This window comes from Loxodonta africana, chromosome 19, assembly GCF_030014295.1.
Source record: "Loxodonta africana isolate mLoxAfr1 chromosome 19, mLoxAfr1.hap2, whole genome shotgun sequence".
Lineage (NCBI taxonomy): Eukaryota > Metazoa > Chordata > Mammalia > Proboscidea > Elephantidae > Loxodonta > Loxodonta africana.
Window position 1 is genome coordinate 28,657,381 of NC_087360.1, and position 24,422 is coordinate 28,681,802.

The 24,422-nt window shown below is 40.6% G+C and overlaps 1 protein-coding gene across 2 annotated transcripts in view; it reads left to right on the top strand.

Moving 5' to 3' along the window:
• Positions 1–551: 551 nt before the first annotated feature.
• The window catches only part of PITPNB (phosphatidylinositol transfer protein beta), a 74,478-nt gene continuing 50,607 nt past the window's right edge, over positions 552–24,422 (top strand). For both annotated transcript variants that reach the window (XM_064272510.1, XM_064272509.1), the window contains exons 1-6: positions 552–646; positions 6,649–6,679; positions 9,859–10,004; positions 22,088–22,179; positions 22,854–22,861; positions 23,352–23,426. In XM_064272510.1, coding sequence (XP_064128580.1) covers positions 627–646; positions 6,649–6,679; positions 9,859–10,004; positions 22,088–22,179; positions 22,854–22,861; positions 23,352–23,426 — 372 coding nt within the window. In that variant the 5' untranslated portion in view covers positions 552–626. The remainder of the gene's footprint in view (positions 647–6,648; positions 6,680–9,858; positions 10,005–22,087; positions 22,180–22,853; positions 22,862–23,351; positions 23,427–24,422) is intronic.

The window sequence follows — 24,422 nt, forward strand, 5'->3', positions numbered from 1 at the left end:
AACTCGTGTGGCCCCACAGCCGGCTCCAGCAAGGTAACAGATGGCTGCACTCAGGAGGCTTCTCCTGTTCTGGGTTTCTGGAACATCCACGTGAGCCGTGAACCAGGTGAACATCTTCCTGTGGAACCTGAACTGAAAGGACCAGCGAGGGTAACGGCACCGGGCGTCACCAGCCTCTCGAATCCGTCATAAACCTTTAAGGTAGACTTCTTAAATGAAGTGTCCGTCAAGAGGCAGGTCTCCCACCCCTCCAAGCAGTGGAGGAAAGTTTAGTACTGGTGACGGCAAAACGACTTCCAGGGAACTAACTGGGAGCCCCAAGAGAAAGCAAGGTTGCGAAAACGCCTTGAGGGAACTTGGAAGTAGTCTGGCGGGCGCGCGCGGGCTTCGCGCAGCCGCAGTGGAACGTGCACGCTCACGGCCGGGCCGCGCAGCTGCCATGACGGCCTCGTGCGCCCCGGGTGGGGCTCGGGGCTGGGGCGGAGCTAGGCCTCCTCGCGCGCTGACGCGCCCGGCCGCGGCGGAAGAGCGTGGACGCGCAGGCGCCGGTGTGGCGCGGTGAAGGGAGGCGGGGCCGCGCAGGCGCCGTGACAGGCGGTAGCGGCGGCGGCAGCTGTGAGGGGAAGATGGTGCTGATTAAGGAATTGTGAGTGGGTTGGTGGGCGCCAGCGAGGCTCTGGGGCGGCGGTGGTGGGAGGTTCATTGACTGAGGAGTGGCGGAATCATTCCGAAGACGGAGTGAACCCCGGGACTGCCGCTTCTTGCGCGCGCCCCCTCCCCCCGCACGCGCCCCGGGCCCACTCGAGGCCCCTCCGCTGCGGGCCCCATTCGCTCAGGTGTTGCCATGGTAACGCTCCTGCGCCCCCCCCCCCCACCTCCTGGTGCGGAAGCTCTTGGGTCCCGATAGGGGCGCGTGGCTCGGGAAGGTGTGGCCGGGAGTTTCTGCTGGGACCCGCCTTCTCCCCACCCCCCCACCCAGTCTGGGTCTGGGCCCACCCCCAGGCCCGCCGGTGGGACAAAGTCACGGCCCGAGGGTTGTAGGGAGCTGTGGGTCCGACTGGTTTGTCTTGTGGGTCGGAGCCTGCCCGTAACCGGCGGGAGATTGGCTTGCCAGTTGAAGGCAGCCCTGGTATTGGGACACGAGGTGGGACGTTTGCGCCCTAAGTTCGTACAGGAGCCTAGGACCGGAAAAACTGCGCTCCGCTGGGAGCTCAGTTTACTCAGTAGGAGAGCCATATCCCTACTCTTAGTTTTCACATCTTCAAGATGGGTGACGCTCTGGACCCCCTACTTCAAAGGTAGTCTGCCAAAGAGAGGGATTTCCAGAGTTATCAGACCTGAGAAGTGGTTTGTTGAAAAGTTGGGGCGTTTCACGCTGGGAAGGACTGAATATCACAAGAAATCTGGTTGGCGGGGAATGTTCCGCTGTCACAGCTGGTTGGTGGTGTCAGCATCCTTTGGGCAGCTAGGGATTTCCGGTATTGCCCATTCTTTGTTTTCTCAAATGCTCTTTTCATTTTAAATTCTTAAAAAATATGTGTATTATGGCTTAATTTAGTTATCTCAAGACATCGTATTTTGGTGTTAGTTCTCAAACCTCCTTTAAAAAGTCATTCACGTTATTTCTCTGCTTAAAACTCCAAAAACTCACTGTCTCACTGGCAATAAAAGCCAAAGCTTTTACAATGCCTACAAGGTCTTAAAGGAGCCCTGGTAGGGCAGTGGTTAAAGCACCGGACGGCTAACGGAAGAGTCTGCTGTTCAAACCCACTAGCCAGCCGTTCCACAGAGAAAGATGTGGCAGTCTGCTTCTGTGAAGATTTACAGGCTTGGAAACTCTGGGGCAGTTCTACTCTCCCCTGCGGGGTCGCTATGCATTGGAGTTGTGTGCATGGCAGTGGGTTTGACAAGGTCTTATGCTGTCTTCTCTTCGGCTCTGAATCTCATTTACTACCTTGCCCTTCTCTCCAGCCTCCCCCACTTCCTTGCTGTTTCTCCACCAATGCAGGAATAAGGTCAGTTATGAACCTTTCCACTCTGCTCAGGATGTGCTCCCCTTAGCTCACTACTCATCTTTTTCCTTCAGGTCTTTGCTAGAATACACCCTTCTCAGGGAATCCGTCTCTGATGACCTAATAGCAACTCCCGTTTCATATTTGCCGTCCTTGCTTTATTGTTCTCATTAGGACATGTTGTTATGTGCCGTTGAGTCGGTTCCGACATATAGCGATCCTGTGTACAACAGAATGAATCACTGTCCAGTCCTGCACCATCCTCACAGTTATTGCTATGTTTGAGCCCGTTGTTGCAGCCGCTCTGTCAGCCTGTCTCGTTGAGGGTCTTCCTCTTTTTCGTTGACGCTCTACCAACCATGATGTCCTTTTCCAGGGACTGGTGCCTCCTGATAACATGTCCAAAGTACACGAAACGAAGTCTTGCCATCCTCCCTTCTAAGGAGTATTTTGGCTGTATTTCTTCCAAGCCAGATTTGTTCCTTCAGGCAACCCATGGTATATTCAGTATTCTTTGCCAACACCATAATTCAAAGGCATCAGTTCTTTTTCTGTCTTCTCTATTCATTGTCCAGCTTTTGCATACATATGAGGCAATTGAAAATACCATGACTTGGGTCAGGCCCACTTGAGTCCTCCAAGTGACATCTTTGCTTTTCAAAGAGGCCTTTTGCAGCAAATTTGCCCAAAGGAAATCTGTCACCATCTAATATAACACAATTTGTTACTATTTTTCTAGTCTCCAGGTAGAATGTGAGCTCCAAGAAGGCGAGGACTTTTTTTTCTCTTTTGCTCACTTCCATAGCTCTAGCTCTTAGTCCATTGCATATAATAGATGCTCAGTACTGTAAATATTTGTTAAATGAATTAATGAAAAATTGTAACTTTGGTCAGTGATAGGGATCCTGAGAAAAGACACAGTTGCCTTTTGTTGTAGAGTGAAATTTCGGACAATGCAGTTAAAGCTTATTTACAATAGTGTTGAATTGGGTTTATATAGACCAGGGCATTTGTACAGCTTATTGTGCAAACGTCTTATTTATTACTCTGGCATCTTTGTTAAGTAGATACGTGGCAGATATTAATACAAATGGAGGAAATAAGACAAAGAATTTGACTTGTCCTAAGTCCCGTAGCAATTGAGTTGCAGAATTGAATTTAGGTTACAGATTATGTAGTCACCTTTTTTTAATAGTTTTTTCCTTCTTAAAAGGTGAGTTAAGTGTTCAGTGGATCTTTTGACAGTTATGTGAATAGTATAAAGTAACTCACCAAAAGCTATAACTGTAGTGAATTTGCACACTATATTTTTTGTTATCCTTTAATTTTATCATAAAAATAAAAATGCGCTGAAATAACAAATGTTTGAAATGTGCCCAGAGTATAACTTTTTTTCCTAAGGAGCTATAAATCAGATTATTTGCTGTTCACTCAAGTCTGCTTTCCTCGATGCCTTTTTTTCACCCTTCAAGTTATTGAAGGCATCGGCTGTCTCTTATTTAAAACCCATTGCTGTCAAGTTGATTCCGACTCATAGTGACCCTGTAGGATAGAGTAGAACTGCCTCATAGGGTTTCAGAGGAGCTGCTGGTGGGCTCAAAATGCCAACCTTTTTGGTTAACAGCTGAGCTCTTAACCGCTGTGCCACCAGGGCTTCTTTAGGCATTCCCAGTATCTACCACAACATCTAGTGTAGCATACTGTAAGTACTCAGTGTTGTTGAATGAAAAATGATTCTTTTTGCTCTCAGGTCAACTTTCTAAAATTGTTTTTGGGCAGGAGCAATGAATGGGTTATTTCTATGTAAAGATGTTGGTAAACTGTAATTACTTAGGCAAATGTTTGTTGTTTTACAAAATGCCATTTATTTTTGACCATGAAAAAAAAAGGTTAGAAATGATTGGGAGGGTTCAGTGCAAGTACGAAGCAATAGATGACATTACCGTTAGTGTAAAATTCTGGTTTTAAAGAACCAAATGGAATTGCAAATTCTATTTGAAAAATTATTTTCCTGAGGATTTTCAGAGAAATCAGAACCTATCTCTTCCCTTTCCCTTTTACTAAGTTTTATTAAGCAAATCTTGAAGAAGTTACTTGACTCACCATTCAGAATGTCTTTTTCAGTAACTTTCGTTTCGTGAAATAAGCCTTTCTGAAAGTGTTGTTATATAAAAACAGGATCTTCCTGCTAGTGAGTAGTTTTTAAAATTACTCAGCAGCGATTCTTTGGTTTCGTGAAACTTCAGGGAAGTCTTTAACTCTTCTCTCTCTATCCCACACTTCTGGTTGCCAGATCCCCTCCTTCCATCCCCTCTACCAAATGTCATCTTGGTTCAGGCCTTTGTTAACCCTTGCCTAGCTCCCCAGAAGATAGCTTTTCCCCATTCTCCTGCCTCTGGACGGGGCATTTGTAGTCATATCAGTTACCTTCCAGGATTCCTTACTATGTAATGAATTTAATAGATTTTTTACCATAGTATTCCAGGCCCTGTAAATACCTTCCCGACCTGTATCTTCCCAGCCTTTCCCCCTGCCTGCCCTCTTCCTCCCCCCATCCCCACCCTGCAGTTTAGTGTCTTTGTTTATTGAGACAGAGCAAGTTAGTGTGTACCCTGAGGAGACATCTAAGACGATGAGGTATCAAAGGACCTATAACAAGTTTATTCTTGGTGAGATTAGAAATTAGTAACCCTTGTGACTCTGAGAATGTCGGTCATCTTTAGATCTCCATAAGCAGAAAAACAGAATGATGAGCTAGCCCGGTAGTTGAGGGCACAGATGCAGATTATAGGAGGTATGCTTTGCATGTGTTGGAGATGAAGGTGATATGAACAGCCAGGCATAGATGTTTGAAGAGAATACGGAGAGAGGAGTAGGTGAGAAGTGCAGCTGAAGAAAAATTGGAATGAGGAAAACTACTTGGGACTTTTCTATATAATGAAAATTGAGGTGTCCACTGTGAGTTGTTTTTTTCTGTCATTACAGAAAGAGTTGAAATCAGATTGTACATGGCACTGCTATGGTAGCTTAATGGTTAGAAGGGAAAATCCTGAGGGAAGGACCAGGTTAAAAAAAAAATGAGTCTGGTACTCCTGGAAACCAGCTGTTACCATGAGGCAGTTGATACATAGGGATGGCCTTGGTTTTCAAAGCGTATGGTGAAAATAAATGAAAGGGCTTCCTTGTAAAAATCTGAAGATAAAATGCAATAGTCACGTATAAAATAATTCACCATAATATTGTCCTTGGCATTCATCTGTCAGGATTGTGTTGTAGGTAAATGGAGCTATAATGAGGTCTTTTGGTGTGTCCAAAAATACCGTCTTGGACAGGCTCAAACACATATCAACCTTGTATTGAATCTACCCAAAATGAAACCCCTTTGCCATCAAGTTGATTCTGACTCATAGCTACCCCGTATCTACCCAGGAAGGGTTTATTTATAAAGTTCAAGGTAGCTTTCTAATGGTAAAATTTTTTTCTTTCTATTAAGCCTGAAAGACTACTTAGTAATTTTTATCTTATTAAAATTGAGGAATAATTGAGCAGTGGAGAAACATTCATTCATGAGATCCAAGACATGTATTCTGTGAGAAGTATTATAAAAATACAGAATACACACTATATAGGAGGAAAATGAAACCATACTAGAAATTTTACAAGAGCAATCTACAAATACAGGTGGTCCCCACTTATGACCGGGTTCTGTTCCGGCGACTCAGATGTAAGTCGGTTCCGATGTAAGTAAATTATTTCCCTGTTTTTTTTTTTGGCTTTCAGTGTTATTGCCTTTTATTATTAGTATCTTTATAAAGTCGATCTTTATTTTTTAGTGAGTGAACATCTGAGAATGATAACATCAACAAATTACACAATGCAACATTGTATGTAGTACATGTTACTAAAGATATACAAAATAATGAAATTAGTAGTCATAAGTACAGTTCGTTGTAACTCGAATACGCTGTAAATCGAGGACTACCTATAATACATTCCTGTGCCCTGCAATTTCAGTTACATGTTTTCCCTTGTTTCTTTACCCCTCACAGGAATCTCCACAACTGTGTCTTTGGGGTCCTGGTACAATGAGGACCCAAAAAAAAAAAAACCCCATTGCCATTGAGTCAATTCTGACTTGAAATGACCTTATAGGACAGAGTTGAACTGCCCATGGAGTTTAAAAGGAGTGCCTGGTGGATTCAAACTATGGTTTGCAGCCGTAGCTCTTAACCACTGTACACCAGGGCTCCATAATGAGGACAGTAAATGCTAATGATCATTGAGATCCAGGAACCGTTATTTTATTTCCTCACTTAAAAAATCCATATTTAGGGCCGTAGCTATTGCAAGGGGCCCTGGTTAAACGGTCAGTGGTTCAAATCCACCAGCCGCTCCTAGGAAACCCTATGGGGCAGTTCTGTGGGTCACTATGAGTCGGAACCTACTCGATGGCAACAGGTTTTTTTTTTTTTTTGTGGCTATTGCAAAGACCTTCTTCCGTAAATGACATCCCTGTATTTCCGATTTAAGAGTCTTCTCTATGATATCATTGGATTTAAAGTAAATGTTCTTGTAAGTGTAGAGATCTGTGTTTTAAAGCCAAGTATTTCATATGTATGTTCTTTTTTCTTTTTAGCCGTGTGGTTTTGCCATGTTCTGTTCAGGAGGTAAGTCTTGCTTGCTTCTGCATTACCTTACTGATACAGTTTATTTTGATATGTTAATCTAAACTTTTATTTTCATCATATTTGTGTACCTATTCATTCCAGAGTATGTGACATAATGAATTATGGTGTGTTACAGATAATTAATTACAAGTGAATTCCAATTACACGCTGCCTTACTTTGCAAAGGTCCGAGGAACGTTTGTAATTCAGTGTCCTGCCCAGTGCAGGAATTCTTTTTATATCATCCCTGAGAAATGAAGCTCCAGCCTTAAGTATTTTAAGGTCAGGTAGCTTGCTGCTTAGAGAAGCAGCCTGTTTTACTGTTAGACATTTTAAACATTTGTCTTTACTTTAGACCAAAATCTGCTTTCCTGTTGTGCTTGACCGTTGTTTATTGTTCATCCCACTTCAGCAATAGGAAGTAAGTGTGTTCTGTCTTTGTCTTGTACATGGTAACCCTTCAGGTTTTCTGATGAGAGTCCTTTCTCTTCCCCCAAACCGTTCTGTTCCATTATTTCTACATGAGGTCACAAGGTTAAACATTGCCAGCATTTTCATTTGCCCTAATATAACATGACCTCTAGACTTCCTACCAGTTGGTGTCACTCCTGCATGTGCCGTAGGTTGTTACTCAGAGCTGAAACCAGTGTTCCAGACGTGGTCTGACCAGCACACGTAACGTGTGGGAGATTATTGTCTCCCTTGATGTACACATGATACAGAAATACTTCACCTATTCAGACCTCGCCTTCCCTGCTGTCATAGCTATCTGTAGTGTAGCCAAGAATGAGGATAAAAGAAGAAAAGGCTTTCAATAAATCAGGATTTATGTAGCAAAACCCCAAAGGCCCCTCTGGCCCCTTCCATAACATATACACAGTTTGTACTTACTCATTTATCTGGTTTTCCTAGCAGCAAATTGGAAGTGGGACAAAACAAACTGATAACCTAAGAAGTGACAGCTGACAAAAGACAGAAAAAATAAAATGCAGGAACTAAGAAAGCATAGCTGTCTGGGACTGTTCATTGTAAACTTGAACAGAGTTCTGCGTAGTAGTACTTGAGGCTTTACTATATTAAAATGTACTCCAGACATGCCAGGCACCTTCATCCCTTACTCGCACAGTTGATCGTTTAGACTTAAATGTGCAAATTGACATTTGTTTTTGTTAATTTTTTTCTTTTGGTTTCAGCTGGCTAAATAAGCTTCTTAAAATATTTCCGTTCTTTAGTATTATCATCCAAAATGATCTTTTGGAAGTACTTTGGAAAGTGCAAATTTGTATTTGTTGTCCAGATTTAATAAACTTGCTCCCTGTTTCTATTCAAGTTATTCTTGAAAATGACAATGAGAGAAAATGTAGTAGCCTGCCACAGAATGGCAGTCCATTATTTTTTTTGGAGGTCGCTATTGTTTCTATGTAAATTTTTATTACTTCTGTGTTCCTGACCAAGATTAGATTTACATTTTGACTTAGACACATTTTAATCCTGTTTTTAAAATATGAGTGTTGAAAACCAAAACCAAACCCGTTGCTGTCAAGTTGATTGCAGCTCACAGTGACCCTATAGGACGGAGTAGAGCTGCCCCATAGGGCTTCCAAGGAAATGCTGGTAGATTCAAACTGCTGACCTTTTGGTTAGCAGTCAGATGCTTAATCACTGCTCTACCAGAGCTCTGACTGTTGAAAATTACATTTTAAAGGACTTAAGGATTATGGCATTACTGGACTAACCCTGGGTGTTGTAGCACATAAAACCAAAAAGGAACACAGTTCTCTGTACAGTCCAAAATTCCTACAGAAACTTAACCTGTGATACATTTACAAAATGCGTTTGGTTCCAGCTTTCTAAACCCTTCCAAATTAAGTAAGATTATGTGTGTGGGTATGTGTGTTTTTAAATTAACCTGCAAGGTAGTATTATACTCCTATCAGCTTTTTAGATGGAAATATGTACTTAGCTAACAACTACCCCTATTTTTCGTCCCTCAGATAGAATGTTGGTTTTTTTTTTTTTTTTTTAATTTTTATTGTACTTTAAGTGAAAGTTTACAGTCTCTCATATAAAAATTTATTTACATCTTGCTATATACTTAGAATGTTGGTTTTGAATTGCTAGTTTTTAGGAGTAGATTTTTGTAGTTTTTCTTTGAAAAATATGCTTACAAGAAGAAAAAAACTTCTTCACCTGTCTTCGTTGGAGAGAGGAAATTGAGCCACGTTCGAGAGATTGGAGATAATGTCATGGTGGGTCACTGGAACAAATTAGAACACACGGTTTTATCTTTGATTTTTATCGTCTGTTGGAACTGTTAGTGATTTCAGATTGGTATAGGACAAGTCTGCCAACTCACAGGTATTGGTGCAGGCCACTGAGAATTCTGGATCATTTTAAAATGAAATGGAAACTACTGTCAGCAGTTTCTACCTTTTATGGTAATGCATGTGTGTTTACAATACTTTTAAAACAGATTCTCTCGATTGAAGAACTCCACAATTGATAATTCTGATCCTGGGCTCCCAGGACTGTTTCTGATTAGGTGGGCAAGGACCAAATTGGGCGTGTCATACATAGATCATGGAAAAAGCTCCTGTGGGTCTACTAAAATTTGGATCTTCATTTGTTATTACACTTTTCTGTCTCTCGTCTTTGTTATTGAGAACTGTATTCTGGTTGCTTACCTGCTATTTGTGTGGCCAGGGAAAATCGGTATAATCCCTGGAAGCCTAAACTTTTCTATTTGGCAAAGTGACAATTAAAATTTCTGTCATAACATCAGAATTTTATGCAGATTAAATGAGAAACAATAGATGTGAAATCGGTTTGGGAAGTACGAATGTATATTCATTGTCCAAGAAGATGAAGCAAGTGTTAAGACATTTTATTGATGGTACGTGAATAGTACATATTAAAGCACCAGGGTATTTATTTGTACCTAACAATTCTCTTGCACAGTGGAAATTCAGTGAAACATTTTAGAGTTTCTAATGCTGTATGATCATCTGGTGTTTGTCTTCCTAAACATATTAGTTTATCATTTGTGTCATGTTACCGTATAGAAGCTGTGTGCCGAATGGTTTAGATCTGCTTTTCTATCTTCTATCAGTAAGATTTTTTGCATAGGAAGTTTCCGAGTTACTACTGACTTTGCAATTCCATACTATTTGAAATTTCAGTATCAGGTTGGGCAGCTTTACTCTGTTGCAGAAGCTAGTAAGAATGAAACTGGTGGTGGCGAAGGAATCGAAGTCTTAAAGAATGAACCTTATGAGAAGGATGGAGAAAAAGGACAGTATACACATAAAATTTATCACCTGAAGAGGTAAGCAGGGTGTTCTCGTTTGACGTTCAGCAGTTAAATTGGATAATTATGCTTTAACTACCCACCTTACTTATTAAGTTTGTAACTGCTTGGCTTACTGATAGACATACTGAGGTACATTTTTTATTTTAATGTGATACTATGTTGCAGTTTAATTTTTTGAGAGTACTCTGTATTATATGTTTTTAGATTATAAAAGTAATATAGCTTTTAACAAAAAAATTGAAACAACATCCACACTGCTGTCGAGTTTTAGAAGACTATAAAATAAAATCTTAGTTCCTACCTCTTGCCAGCCCATGTCCTGTAACCTCAGAGAGAAATGCCAGAAACACTTTAAGATTTGCCCTTCTAGATCATTTTCTATACGTGTTCAAATAAATTTATAAAACAGAGAGATACCGCATGTATCATTTTTAGTTTTCTACAAAAGAAAAAAGGGATCATTATACTTACAGCTCTGCAGTTAGCTTTATTTATTTTTTTTTATTAACTTTTATTGAGCTTCAAGTGAACGTTTACAAATCAAGTCAGTCTGTCACATATAAGTTTCCATACATCTTACTCCGTACTCCCACTTGCTCTCCCCCTAATGAGTCAGCCCTTCCAGTCTCTCCTTTCGTGACAATTTTGTCAGCTTCCCACTCTCTCTATCCTCCCATCCCCTCTCCAGACATGAGATGCCAACACAATCTCAAGTGTCCACCTGATATAATTAGCTCGCTCTTCATCAACATCTCTCTCCCACCCACTGTCCAGTTCATTTCATGTCTGATGAGTTGTCCTCGGGGATGGTTCCTGTCCTGGGCCAACAGAAGGTCTGGGGACCATGGCCTCCGGGATTCCTCTAGTCTCAGTCAGACCATTAAGTATGGTCTTTTTATGAGAATTTGGGGTCTGCATCCCACTGATCTCCTGCTCCCTCAGGGGTTCTCTGTTGTGCTCCCTGTCAGGGCAGTCATCGATTGTGGCCGGGCACCAACTAGTTCTTCTGGTCTCAGGATGATGTAGGTCTCTGGTTCATGTGGCCCTTTCTGTCTCTTGGGCTCTTAGTTGTCGTGTGACCTTGGTGTTCTTCATTCTCCTTTGCTCCAGGTGGGTTGAGACCAATTGATGCATCTTAGGTGGCCGCTTGTTAGCATTTAAGACCCCAGATGCCACATTTCAAAGTGGAATGCAGAATGATTTCATAATAGAATTATTTTGCCAATTGACTTAGAAGTCCCCTTAAACCATGGTCCCCAAACCCCCGCCCTTGCTCCGCTGACCTTTGAAGCATTCATTTTATCCCGGAAACTCCTTTGCTTTTGGTCCAGTCCAATTGAGCTGACCTTCCATGTATTGAGTGTTGTCTTTCCCTTCACCTAAAGCAGTTCTTATCTACTAATTAATCAATAAAAAACCTTTCCCTCCCTCCCCCCCTCCCCGCCTCGTAACCACAAAAGTATGTGTTCTTCTCAGTTTTTACTATTTCTCAAGATCTTATAATAGTGGTCTTATAAGTTAGCTTTATTTTTTATTCAGTGATAGGTCATAAGTATTTTTCCATGTCATTATTTTATATCCATGTCATTCTTTTAAAAGCTGAGTAGAATTTCTTAGTACAGACGTTAGCTTAGATAATTTAATCACTTTCTAGATGATAATTCCATTTCATTTTTTTCCAGTTTTTGTCTTTTACAAAAAATATTTCCGTAAACATGGTTGTACATAGGTCTATGCCTTAGGTTACTCTCTAGGAGAAACATGTAAAAGTAGGATTGCTGGGAAGACATGCTTATTTTAAATTTTGATTTTACTGCCAAATTGTCCCCTAAGATTCTGTGAGTGTTCATTTCCCCATATTTTTCATTTTAATTTTTGTCAATTTGATAGACGATAAACTCTTGTTGAAATTTGCATTTCTGTTAGTGAGGTTGAATGTCTTTTCATGTTAATTGACCATTTGAATTTCTGTTCAAATCCTTTATTCATTGTTTTTGTTTTCTCTTTGGTTCGTAGAAGTTCTTTTGTACGTTTCCCTAAATCTGGCAGTCTAATCTTATCCTTGGCGTAAATATTGTAAAATAAAAAAGGCATACCAGTATTTCTCTAAGGGCAAAAGACCAGTAATGGCTTTTAAGAGTCAGTAGTCTCCTCAGTTCATTAAACGTGGGAGTGATTCTTTACTCCTGTCTTTATTCTCTTCATAATTGAAATGAATCACGCCCATGTTCTGTAGAACTTAAAGTTGTAGATGAGCTATGTTGGTCAGTATCTTTTATATGTTCTGAGGTTACCGCTATTGCTTAGTTTGCAGTAGCACGTGAATATAAAATAGGCTATCGTTGTACAGAATCTTAATTTTTATCATTACTTTCTCTTAGTACATAGTATTTCTTTGCTTCTGTTCTAAGGTTGATTTCAGAAATAATGAAGGCAATAACCTTATATGACAGAGTAGCCCCATAGGTTTTTCTAGGCTGAAATCTTTATGAGAACAGATTGCCAGGTCTTTCTCCCTCTGAGCAGCTGGTGGGCTCAAAGCACTGACCTTTAGCTTATCACTCAAGCACTTAACCATTGTGCCACCAGTCTCCTTTTAGAGACTGTCTTGTAAATTGTGACTGTTAATTTGTTAGCACTCTAAATATATTTAAGAGATGTGTTAATTGAGAGAACATTTTGACATCCTAGACGATACATTTAGTCTAATACTGGTAATATTAAATTTTACCTGTATGTATAGAGCTTTTGGAAACCCTGGTGGCGTAGTGGTTAAGTGCTATGGCTGCTGACCAAAGGGTCAGCAGTTCGAATCCACCAGGCACTCCTTGGAAACTCTATGGGGCAGTTCTGCCCTCTTCTGTAGGGTCGCTATGAGTCAGAATTGACTCCATGGTACTGGGTTTGGTTTTTTGGTATACAGAGCTTTTACTAGAATTTTGTATTCACCAATTAATTGAATGCTACCAACACATAAAAGCTCCTCTTTATTTTAAACATTCAACTCTTTTTGCAGGTTCTAAAATAAACCAAAAGGTTTGATATATAAAAATTCCTGTTTAGAGCATTGTTCCGCTTTGGGAAAATGTTTAACATATTATTACTAAATGGAAAATGCCACCAAACCAAAACCAAACCCACTGCCGTCGAGTCGATTCTAACTCATAGCAACTCTATAGGACCAAGTAGAACTGCCCCGTAGAGTTTCCAAGGAGCGCCTGATGGAAAATACCAGTTGCTCGATAATGCGTACAATGCGATCTCAGTTACGTATGTTTAAAAAAATTAATCAAAAAAGCTTAGGAGGAGGCTCGTTAAAATGTTAAGAATATTTAGCACTTGGTAGTAGGATTGTGCGTGATTCTTAAAATTTTTTGCTCTTCTGTATTTTCTGTTTTTTTTAAAACATCGCAAGTGTGTTTTATTATGACGAAGAAAAAGAATAATAAATATTATTTTTGAAACATCTGATTTAGGTGATGCTCCAGCTATAAATACTGAATCTCTTAAGTTGAAGCATGCTGTATAAATATGGTTACTGCAAAAGATACTTTTATTCCTGAGAGCTTATTTGGGGGGTGAGGTTCAGAATTTGTCCCTGGCTTTAGGGGATTAGATAAAAGAAAATCTTGGCTCCCTAGAAGCTAACCTTCCAGCACACTCAGACTTCTGGAAAAGGTTCATTCCTCGGATTAGCTGAATCATTCCACAGTACCCTTTGGTTTTACCCTTTCCTGCACTCCTTCACTCCTCCTTGCAGTCCTGAGAATACGTAAGATACATACAGTACATCAGAAAGCACTGAGGCAAATGGTTTCGCAAAGTCACACAGCTATTACATGGCAGAATGGTGGTTGAGACTCCTGTTCTCTGATTTCTAATCCTATACTCTTTTGGTCACCAAGAGGCAGTCCCAGGTGCCCAGCAGAAGCACTCAGAGCCTGATGAGCACAGAACTCCCGTGAAAAGGGAGGGTGGGTATCTCATTGGTTGGTGAGGGCTATGCGATGCCTATAGAAGGCAGGCCTTATCACTTAAAGATGAGAACTGTGGGTGGAAGCACAGGAGAAGCATGAGATAGGAAAGAAAGCAGAAGTAGAGGATCTCAGGCAGTGTGGCAAATAGATTTAGTAATGAAAAATGACCAAAAGTCTGTCCATGGATAAAGACAAAACAGGGACCAATCCTCATTGTAGTCTGGTGGAGAGAACCTCCCTGGGGCAAGGGCAATCAAATATCCATACTCAAAGGCATCAGTGGCACACAGAAGGCACATTAGCCATAATATGACTATATTATGGAAGTGCAAGGAAACATTTAGCAGTTAAGTGTTGAGGACATCACTGTGCCTTAGGAAAGATACCCTGATGACAAGGCAGGGCTGGCAATACAGCCCTTTCAGACTTCAGTATCCTGCAAGGGTGTCAATTCAGTTGTCCCTAGAGATTTTTATAGCTCTTCCCCCCTGAGGAAGTTAAATTTGTGTATATGTCCCCTTTTCCAGCATTTAATCACAGGTTAGTATCAGTAGAATTGCAAACTTGGCTAAGGCCACCAACACCTTATTTTGAATTTGAGATGCTTGAAATTCTGAGGTCCACTTTAGCCAGTGTAACTAACCAGGGTCCCTAGATTTCCTGGCTAGTACACTTTCCCATTTCAGCAGAGTACTTCTGGGTCATATGTGTTGGGTAGATTAAGATGTACATGCTTAATCTCAACCAGAAGATTGAGAAGTGATCTTGACAAGGTATTCTTAAAAAATCTAAAAGTTGGTGACCCTTGCAAGGGACATTTCAGATGTCTGACCTTTTGGAATAATGAGCCTCTGCATACCCTTTGATTACTTAGTCTTCTGTGGTAATTATGAACAGAGAATCTAGTACTTATTGTATTCTTAGTGTGTGCCAGTCACTGCTAAGTGCTGTAGGTGGGAGCTCATTCATCCCCCACAGCGGCTTCTTACGCTGTGGAAACTGGATTCCACAAAGACTTACGTAACTGGCCCTGGATCCCACCACTGGTAAGCAGAGGTAGGACGCAAACACAGGCAGGCATTCTGACTCCAGAACCTGCGCTCTTGACCACTTTGCTCTACTGCTGGGCCCTGTGGGAGAGTTAGAATACTTTCCATTTCCATTTTCTGAAGTGAACTCCAAGGGAGTTTATAGAGAAATTTTTCCAAAACCACAGGTTTCACCATATCCCATTTTCTCATTAGTCTTTAAAGTCTCAAGTCTTCTTCCAAAAATAACATTAAGCTTAACAAAGTACTCAAACTCATTAACCATTGAGTCGATTCTGACTCACAGTGACCCTATGGGACAGAGTTGAACTTCCCCATAGGGTTTCCAGGTCTATAATCTTTATGGAAGCAGACTGCCACATCTTTCTGTCACGGAGCAGCTTGTAGGTTTGAACTGCCAAACTTTCTGTTAGTTGCAGTGTGAACCGCCAACCTTTCTGTTAGCTGCAGTGTGCCACCAGCGTTCACGAGGTATGTACTCAAAATACCCCAATTGTTATAACTGTCCAACATGGAAACTTGGCTCTCAGCAAGCCAGTTCCTTTGTTGTTCTCCAGAAGTGACCTTTTCAGCCCACCTTGAGCCTCCGTTCAACCCCTTAGACTATTTGTCTGTTAGGTGTCTACCACCCTGCTCAGATCCTGAACACAGCTCGGACCTGTCTTGCACAGAGGCATTCCTTGGCTGCTTCTATTCATATTGATCCCTCTCCTCTAAACTCCATCACTTTTTGTCACCTCTTCTCATTTTGACACCTAGTAAATTGTATGTTTCCATATGATTAGCTATCATATTTGCCTTGTACTCCATTTTCCACAAAAGTTTGAGTATGTTTCCTTAAGCTCTTTGATACACACCTGGTAGTGGATGGAAGGAGCCTGCCTGGTGCAGTGCTTAAGTGTTCAGCTGCTAACCAAAAGATTGGTGGTTCGAACTCACCAGCTGCTCCATTGGAGAAGGATGTGGCAGTCTGCTTCCTTGAAGATTTATGGCTTTGGAAACCCTATGGGGCAGTAATACACTGTCCTGTAGAATCATTATGAGTTGGAATCACCTCAGTGACGATGGGGTTTTGGTTTAGTAGTAGATGGTGAGGAGGGAGGACAGAATTTACTGGGCAAAGAGTTTTGAAGCAAGGCAAGGAAAAGTGTTCAAACTTCTGAGATAATATTTCACAGCAGAACGTCCAGCTCTCCTGAGACTTCACTGTAGGAACACAGTAACCAATTTTTTTTCTTTCTTTTTTTACTCCCCCTTCTTGAGGAAGGTCAGCTTTACGCTTTTACTCCTCATAAGCGTCATATCTTCACCATCTTCATTCAGTCCTTGATGATGGAAATTTATCACTTTTAGAAGAGGCCTCTCTGGAACACCATGTGCAAATGCCTTAAATGGTCAGAGATGCCACTTTTTCATACCCCATGAACAAGTGGGTGCAGGACAGTGAGGATTGATGCCTCTCGAAAATTCCTTGTCTTGGTAATGTAGAAACCACCGACAGTGTTGTGAGTGGGGTGAGAAGTCAAGAATACTGGCTGCAGTAGTGGCAAAGATGATCACCTCCCAGAAGTGGAGGAAAGCTTGGTACCCCGCTTTTGCTGAAAAGTAGCTCTGTTATACCTACAGTTGCATGATTCTGACTTATGGAAAAGAAACAAATGACCCAAAGGCAAGTTGAGATCATGGGGTCTTAAAAGCAAGCAGGCTACAGCCACTATCAGTGTCTTTCCAACCTTTGGTATCCCTGCTGTTGTATCTGTAACAAATATTCATCATGATCTGAGTCATTGAGAAATGTTTAATCAAGTTCAATATTCTACTCCATTTAAGAAATCTGGGAGAGAGTTTTGGCAAAGAACACCTTTGCCAACTCAAGCAGCCTTGTTCTCCCAAGGGTTTGAAACAGCAGAGGATTTATTGAAAATCTTTTTGAGATTTCGTGTGGTTCAACGTAAGAACTCATTTTTGTAAGCAAAAGGAGTCATTTACCAGGAACTTTTTGGTTATGTTTATGTTTGAAAATGAGAAGTTTAAATCACCTGGGAATACAAAGATTGCTTATACTTAATGCTGAGCAAGTAAGAAATGAGTAAATATTAACCAAACATAGTACAAGAATTAACCATCATAGGACACATGTCATCTTGTCTTTGCATATACCTCAAGATCTTAAGCTTTGCACAGTTCAGAGTTTTCTAAACTGAGAGTTATTTTATTCTGGTAGACTGTCAGAATGATTTTTTGAAATATATCATTTCCTCTTTGTGTTATCTTTTATTTCTCAATTGGTACTCTTTGGTTGTGTGAAAAATACTCCTTTTTGTTTCTTTACTACTCCAGTACTTTTAGATCCTTATTGTATCTCTCTGCAACTAGCCAATTTGTGTCTGGTTATCTTATTCCCTTCCCACAAGTCAGGGGATTTTATATCATTTTTGTAATGTTTCCCCTTAATTCTATCCATTTCTTTTTTTTTCTCCATCTTTATCGTCACTGCCTTAATCCAAATGACTATTGTCTCTCGAACTTCTCTAATTGCCTTTAGCCTGGTATCTTGATATCCATTCTATTTTTTTCCTAAACTTGATATATAATGCACATACCACAAAATTCATCCTTTTAAAGTATTTGCTTCAGTGGCTTTTAGTAAATTCAGAGTCGTGCAGCTATCACCACTACCTAATTTCAGATCATTTTCATCACTCCCAAAAAGAAACCCCATGTCCATTAGAAGTCACTTTCCCATACCTGTTTCCCCTCAGCTCCTGCCAAGCACTTTTCTACTTCCGGGTTTTATAGATTTGCCTATTTTGGACCAAAGCCAAAAAACCAAACCCAGTGCCATCGAGTCAATTCTGACTCATAGCAACCCTATAGGACAGAGTAGCACTGCCCCATAGAGTTTCCAAGGAGCACCTGGCAGATTTGAACTACCGACCCTTTGGTTAGCAGCTGTAGCTCTTAACCACTGCGCCACCAGGGTTTCCCTATTTTGGACATATTGTATAAAGGGACTGCTAAAATATGTGGCCTTTTGTGACTGGCTTCTTTCACTGAACATACTGTTTTTGAGGTTCATCCGTATTCATTTCTCTTTGTTGCTAAATAGCATTCTATTGTATGGATATACCACTATTTATTCATTAAACAGTTAATGGACAATTGGGTTGTTTCCACATTTTGACAATCATGACTAATGCTGCTTTGAACATTCGTGTGTACAAGTTTTTGTGTGGATGCTAGTTTTCAGTTCTCTTGGGTATATAGCTAGGAGTGGCATTCTTATGTGTAACTTTTTGAGGAATTGTCAGATTGTTTTCCAGAGTGCGTGTAAAAGGTTTCTAAATTCTCCACATCCTCACCAACACCTGTTATTATCTGTCTTTTAATTATAGCCATCTTAGCAGGTGTGAAGTGGTATCTCACTGTGGTTTTGATTGGCACTTCCCTGGTGATGTCGAGCATCTTTTCATGTGCTTATTGGCCATTTGTATATCTTTTGGAGAAATGTCCGTTCAAGTTCTTTGCCATTTCATAGTTGTATTGTCTTTTTGTTGTTGAGTTGCAAGAGTTCTTTATATATTTTGGATTCTAGTCCCTTATCAGATACGTAAAATTTATGTTTTTTCCCATACTGTGGGTTGGCTTTCATTTTCATGGCTTTCGTTGTCCTTTGAGGTGTACAAAAGTTTTTAGTTTAGATGAAGTTTAGTTTACCTGTTTTTTTTTTTCTATTGCTTTGGGGTAGCTCTGCTCTGTCCTATAAGGTTGCTATGAGTTGGAATCGACTCAACGGTAACAGGTTTGGTTTGGTTTAAGTGTTCCTGAGGTGGAAGGATTATCAGCTGCCTTATTAGGGACATAAAAAGGTTGCCATTCATGACAGTTCCTCTCCTTTAAGATAGAAATGAAATTTAATTTTATTTACTCTATTTATGCATCTTCCCTGAGTTTAGTCAGTTACTTAGGTTCATGAGGTGAGATGTATTTAATGTTCTCAAAATAAATGTAAAAACCAAAAAGGAAAAAAAAAAACCCATTCCCTTTGAGTCAGTTCCAACTCATAGCAACCTTATAGGACAGAGTAGAACTACCCCATAGGGTTTCCATGAAGTGTCTGGTGGATTTGAACTGCTAACCTCTTGGTAAGCAGCCCAACGCTTAACCACTGCACCACCAGGCTTCCAATAAATGTATAAAAAATCAAAACCAAACCCATCGCCATTGTGTCGGTTCCAACACATAGCAACCCTACAGGACAGAGTAGAACTGCCCCACAGAGTTTCCAAGGAGCACCTGCCGAATTCAAACTGCCGACCTTTTGGTTAGAAGCCATAGCACTTAACCACTATGCCATCAGGGTTTCTAGTAAATTTGAAACAAAACTAACTAACTTAAAGGTTCGGACTTTATTAACTAAGTCAAAACATAAAATGAATTGTTGGAATTGACATAGTAGAAGTAAGATAGTAGGCATTTGGGAACAGGATAAAGCAATATTAAAACTTTTATGTAGATTTAACTCTTGCTGGTCCTTAATGACTGCCGGTTTTCTTTTGTTTGAGTCAGCAAATTTTGTTTTATGAATATGAAAGTTTTTAGAATATTACACACTGTAGGAATAAACGTTGTTGTTAGTTACCATCGAGTCAGCTCTGACTTGCGACCACCTTATGTATAATAGAAGGAAATGTTGCCTGGTCCTGGGCCATCCTCTTGATCTATTTGATATCCATCAGGTTTTTATTGGCTAGTTTTCAGAAGTAGGTCATCAGGCCTGTCTTCGTACTCTTTCTTAGTCTGGAAGCTCTGCTGACACCTGTCCACTATGGGTGATCCTGCTGGTATTTGAAATACCAGTGCTATAGTTTCCAGCATTCTGGCAACACACAGTAGTTAAAATATGTTTCTGAGCTAGTACATAGATCTTTTTCTCCTGCCTTTTCTAAGTTGACTAACTGAACCGTTGATAGATGTGTTTATCATACTCTGAGAGAGATCAGTAGTCTGTCTTGTCTTAAAAATTACCCATATGAATTACATGTACTGTGATTGGACTTCACCCGTATTTAAAGGGATATTGGTTCTAGTTCTTTAGTAATGGGAGACATTGTTTGGATTTCTAAATATTCTTTGACTTTTAATGTGATATTTTACATTATTAATAAGTAGCTTCCATTCTCTGAAGTTATATCTCTCTGCAAGAATCTTCTAAGATCTGAACAGAGTAAATAAGGCTCAGATAATTAGTCCTCCGTCATTATTATCTTTTAAGGATGTGAAGGCAAGTGAAAATCTCTTCATGCCCTTGGAGTTAACACTTCTTCTGCCTTATGTAACAGGAGTACTTCAGCTTTACTTTTCCAGTGATTTAATTTGCCAGAATAAAAGCCCCAAACCGTGGGTCCGAGGATGGAGATGGCAGGTAAAGGTGCTCTCTGCTGCACTGCTTCTTCTGTTGTGCACGGCTGACCCATGTGGGATTTCCTACCACCTATTTATCTTGCTAGCCTCCAAAATTCAACATAGAGATAGCTCTGGCCAGCTCTTCTTTCTTATTTGAGGCTCAGAAGCCCTCTGGTCTCAGATTTCTTTATTTTTTTCTCTTAGTTTGGGAAATTAAGTTGTGCTTGATAGTCCTCAGAGAACTGATTATAATATTGGAAAAAAAAAATACATATAGGGCTTGAAGTTGGAGGACATAACTTTGGCATACAGTTATTGAGGCACTTAAATGCTGGTTGTACGAAATGATGAGATAATGCCCCCCAGTGTTATTGGGGGGTTTAAATTAAAAAAAAAAAACGCACGTGGAAGTACGGAGCTCCATGTCGGATTATAATTAAAAAGCAGTAACTGCCATTTATTGACCTCTCATTGTACTGGGCGTGTGCTAAACACATTACAGACATTACCTGATTCACTCCTCTCAGTAATCCTAACTAGTTCCCATTGAGTCAAGTCTGACTCATGGTGACCTCATATGTGTCAGAGTGGAACTGTGTTCCATAAGGTTTTCAGTGACTAATTTTTTGGAAGTAGATGTCCGGGCCTTTCTTTTGAGGTACCTTTGGGTAGGCTGGAACCTCCAACCTTTCAGTTAGCAGCCAAGCATTTGCATTACCCAGGAACTGTCGCGGAGCAGGGAATATGAACTCCATTCAACACATGAGGAAGTTCAAGAGGCCAAGTAATGTGTCCAAGGGAACACCACTTCTAAGTGGTGATGTTGGGATTTGAGTCCACGCCTCTGTGAGGAGCCTGTCCATGTAAAACTCTCTTCTTTGTATTAGGCCCGAATCAGCTAAAGTGGTCCATTTATTTGCATTTCTTAGAGAACTGATAAAACTAAATTTTCCATTTGCTTTTTAACCAGTTGTGTTTTGTGTTTGTAATGTGTCTATTGATGTTCTTTTCCTCTTTGTTTTTGGAATCTTTCGTGATTATCTTATGAATTTGCATGAGCTGGTCATATATTAATCATATTTAACCTTTTGCCCCCACTGATCATACTTGAGGCAGTGAGTGCCATTCGTCTTCCATACCGACAAGATTTTACACTTGGATGTGGTTTAAATTCTCTTTTTCTACAGGGTCCTTCTCCTTGTCATTTTTCTTTAGGTTTGTTCTGTAAAATGCATGAAAGGAATCTTACTCAGGTATGTTTCTTTACACTGGTGCCCCTGTTTCACGTTAAGAAACAGTGCAGTTAACCACAGGGGGGAACTTCTGTGTTGCATTAATGCATAGGTGGAGTAGCCTCAATTTTCAGCCTCTTAAATTTCAAATTAGGAGAGTGGATCAAAGGCAAGATAACCCTAAGAAAGAATTGCTTCTATTTTTAAAAATCCTCTGTACAGTTAAGCATATTTTTAATCATGTCACTGTTTTTTCATTAGTTTTTCCACTTGATTACTTTGGAATTGAAAATAAAACTCGATACACCCTTGAATTCTAGTTCATCAGGCTTGGAACATGGTCACCTTTGATAACAGGACTCTGAAGTAATCCAATAAATGCCATTTAAGAGTTGGTGCTGTTGAAAATATGTGCAATGTTTTCCTTCTCACAGTAAAGTTCCAGCATTTGTGAGGATGATTGCTCCTGAGGGCTCCTTGGTGTTTCATGAAAAAGCCTGGAACGCATACCCCTACTGTAGAACAAGTAAGCCTGGTTCCCAGCAGCCATTTCACCCCTCTACCCCACTAATGAGAGAGGGACGCCTGGTGTCCATGCCTTTGAGGAAGGTTTCACTCAACAAGGCCTTTCTGTGGTTCTCGGATAGTCACTACCTGAATGATGGCAGAGGAGAGGCTGCCTGGGTTGTTGCCCCCAGACCTTTGTGAAGGGCATAGGTCCATTCCCAGATGCCACATTTAGAGCCGTGCTGACCATGTTGGCTCCAGGGGGTGTACAGATGAAAGAAAGAAACCTTAAGAAAATACTGCCCACACTCACTTATTATAGAAGTGTCTTTTGGTATGGTCTCAACAGTATTTCTATTTCTATTGTCACATAATAGAGAAAGACTGTGACCGACTTCTGAAACCATTTTCTGTCATTTGCTAAGAAAGCTTTATAAATGATGTTCTGATTTTGTGACATTCCTCTTAACATTTAAAAGTTAGATTATTTTTTGTGTTTTATTTGTACTCCATTATCCAAATTATAGTGTTCTTGTATAGTACACTGTGTTTTGCAGCTAGAAACTGCTAAATGTTCTGTGTTCTCAGGTAGTTTAATGTTTGTGACATTAAATATTGGGACAGATTGCTTTGACTCAGATTAATAATCTGAAATTTTTCCCCTTTCATTGCCTGCTCTCCACTGTACCTCAGTTGTAACGGTGAGTAAAACCATTTTTGTGTCCCATACTTTCTCTTTCTCTTTAAAGTTTGTTTTTACACTTACTGTTTTCAACCATTTTTGCTTTTTTTGTGTATGAAAAATGCCCACCGCTGCATGGCTCCTCCCCCCTGTGCTCCTTTCACCAGTCCATATGACACCACGTGTTGCCAGTGTTAGCATGTTTCTTCCAGCTTTGTCTCTAGAATCTCCCTACTGACTTTATTTTGTTTCTGCTACTTTCTTTGAGTGCTGGATTTGCTCATGGCTTCTTTAACATTAGCCCCGAATGCTGGATAACAGGTGGGATTGTTTAAATTATTTAAAAGCATGCAGCATTTGGTTTTTCCAACAAGCCTGTAAAAACAGAGAACTTTGTCACTTGGCGATTAGTCTGCATGGATGCTTGTGCTTGGGGAGGCTCCTGCAGACACGAGCCCCAAAGAACCTGGTGAAAGATCATTGTCATTTTGCTGTTGTGTTTTCTGCAGAATGAATATATGAAAGATGATTTCTTCATTAAAATTGAAACATGGCACAAACCAGACTTGGGAACATTAGAAAATGTAAGTTTCACCTCTGTGCATTCAGTGTAGAAGCCCCTGGAAATGAGAGTACTATAGTACCCTTTGCCATTAGCAAAGTGATGTCATCCACGTGAGAGTAGTACCTGGCCACACCTGGCTGCGTGGGATTGAGGCGAGGCAAGGAAGCGAGCAAACACACCTACCAGAACCAGAAACCAGCAGGTTTTCCTGTATCAGTTCCCTCTGCCTTGACTCTTGAGTGACTTTGATGAGGGGTTTCTGTTTCTATGAGCAACTCCCATTATTCATGGTAACTGGGACAGGGACAGCATAGTTAAACAAAATTCACAGATAATGCCCAGCCTAATTTTAGCCTTTAGTTTTAGATTGCTTTCATCTCTGTGTATTTACCAGAGCTGCTTTACGTAGCACAATTAAGTTTTAATTTTTATCTCCATTTCACTTTGCTCGTATACCTGTTGAATGCCAGAGAAATAACCAAAAGGCAGGGGGGAGAAGAAGGTACTTTAAAAAATGGTAGTCCGATTCTCGATTTATATTATTAAAAGTTGGTACACATTTATCCCTAAAGTAATTCTAAAGAAAGTCAGCTAGGACTCAAAGAACTGTCATCACTAACTTTCTGTTTATCAGGGGACTTGGAAGGGCATCTGTTACAGGTTGATGCTCTTGGCCGCGTAAACCCGTTGCTGTTGAGTCAGTTCTGACTCATAGCGACCCTACAGGACAGAGTGGAACTGCCCCATAGGATTTCTAAGGCTGTCATCTTTATGAAAGCAGGCTGCCACATCTTTTTCCCTGTGGAGCAGCTGGTGGGTTCAAACCACTAACTTGTTGATTAGCAGCCAAGTGTTTAACCACTACGCCTTCAGGGCTCCTTTGCTTTTGGCCCAGTGGCCCACAGAAGCGTGGTCCTGGGCCAGCAGCATCAATCAGCATCATCTGGAAACTTGTTAGAAATGCAAATTCGCAGGTTCTGCCCCAGACCTACTGAATGAAAATCTCTGAGGTAAG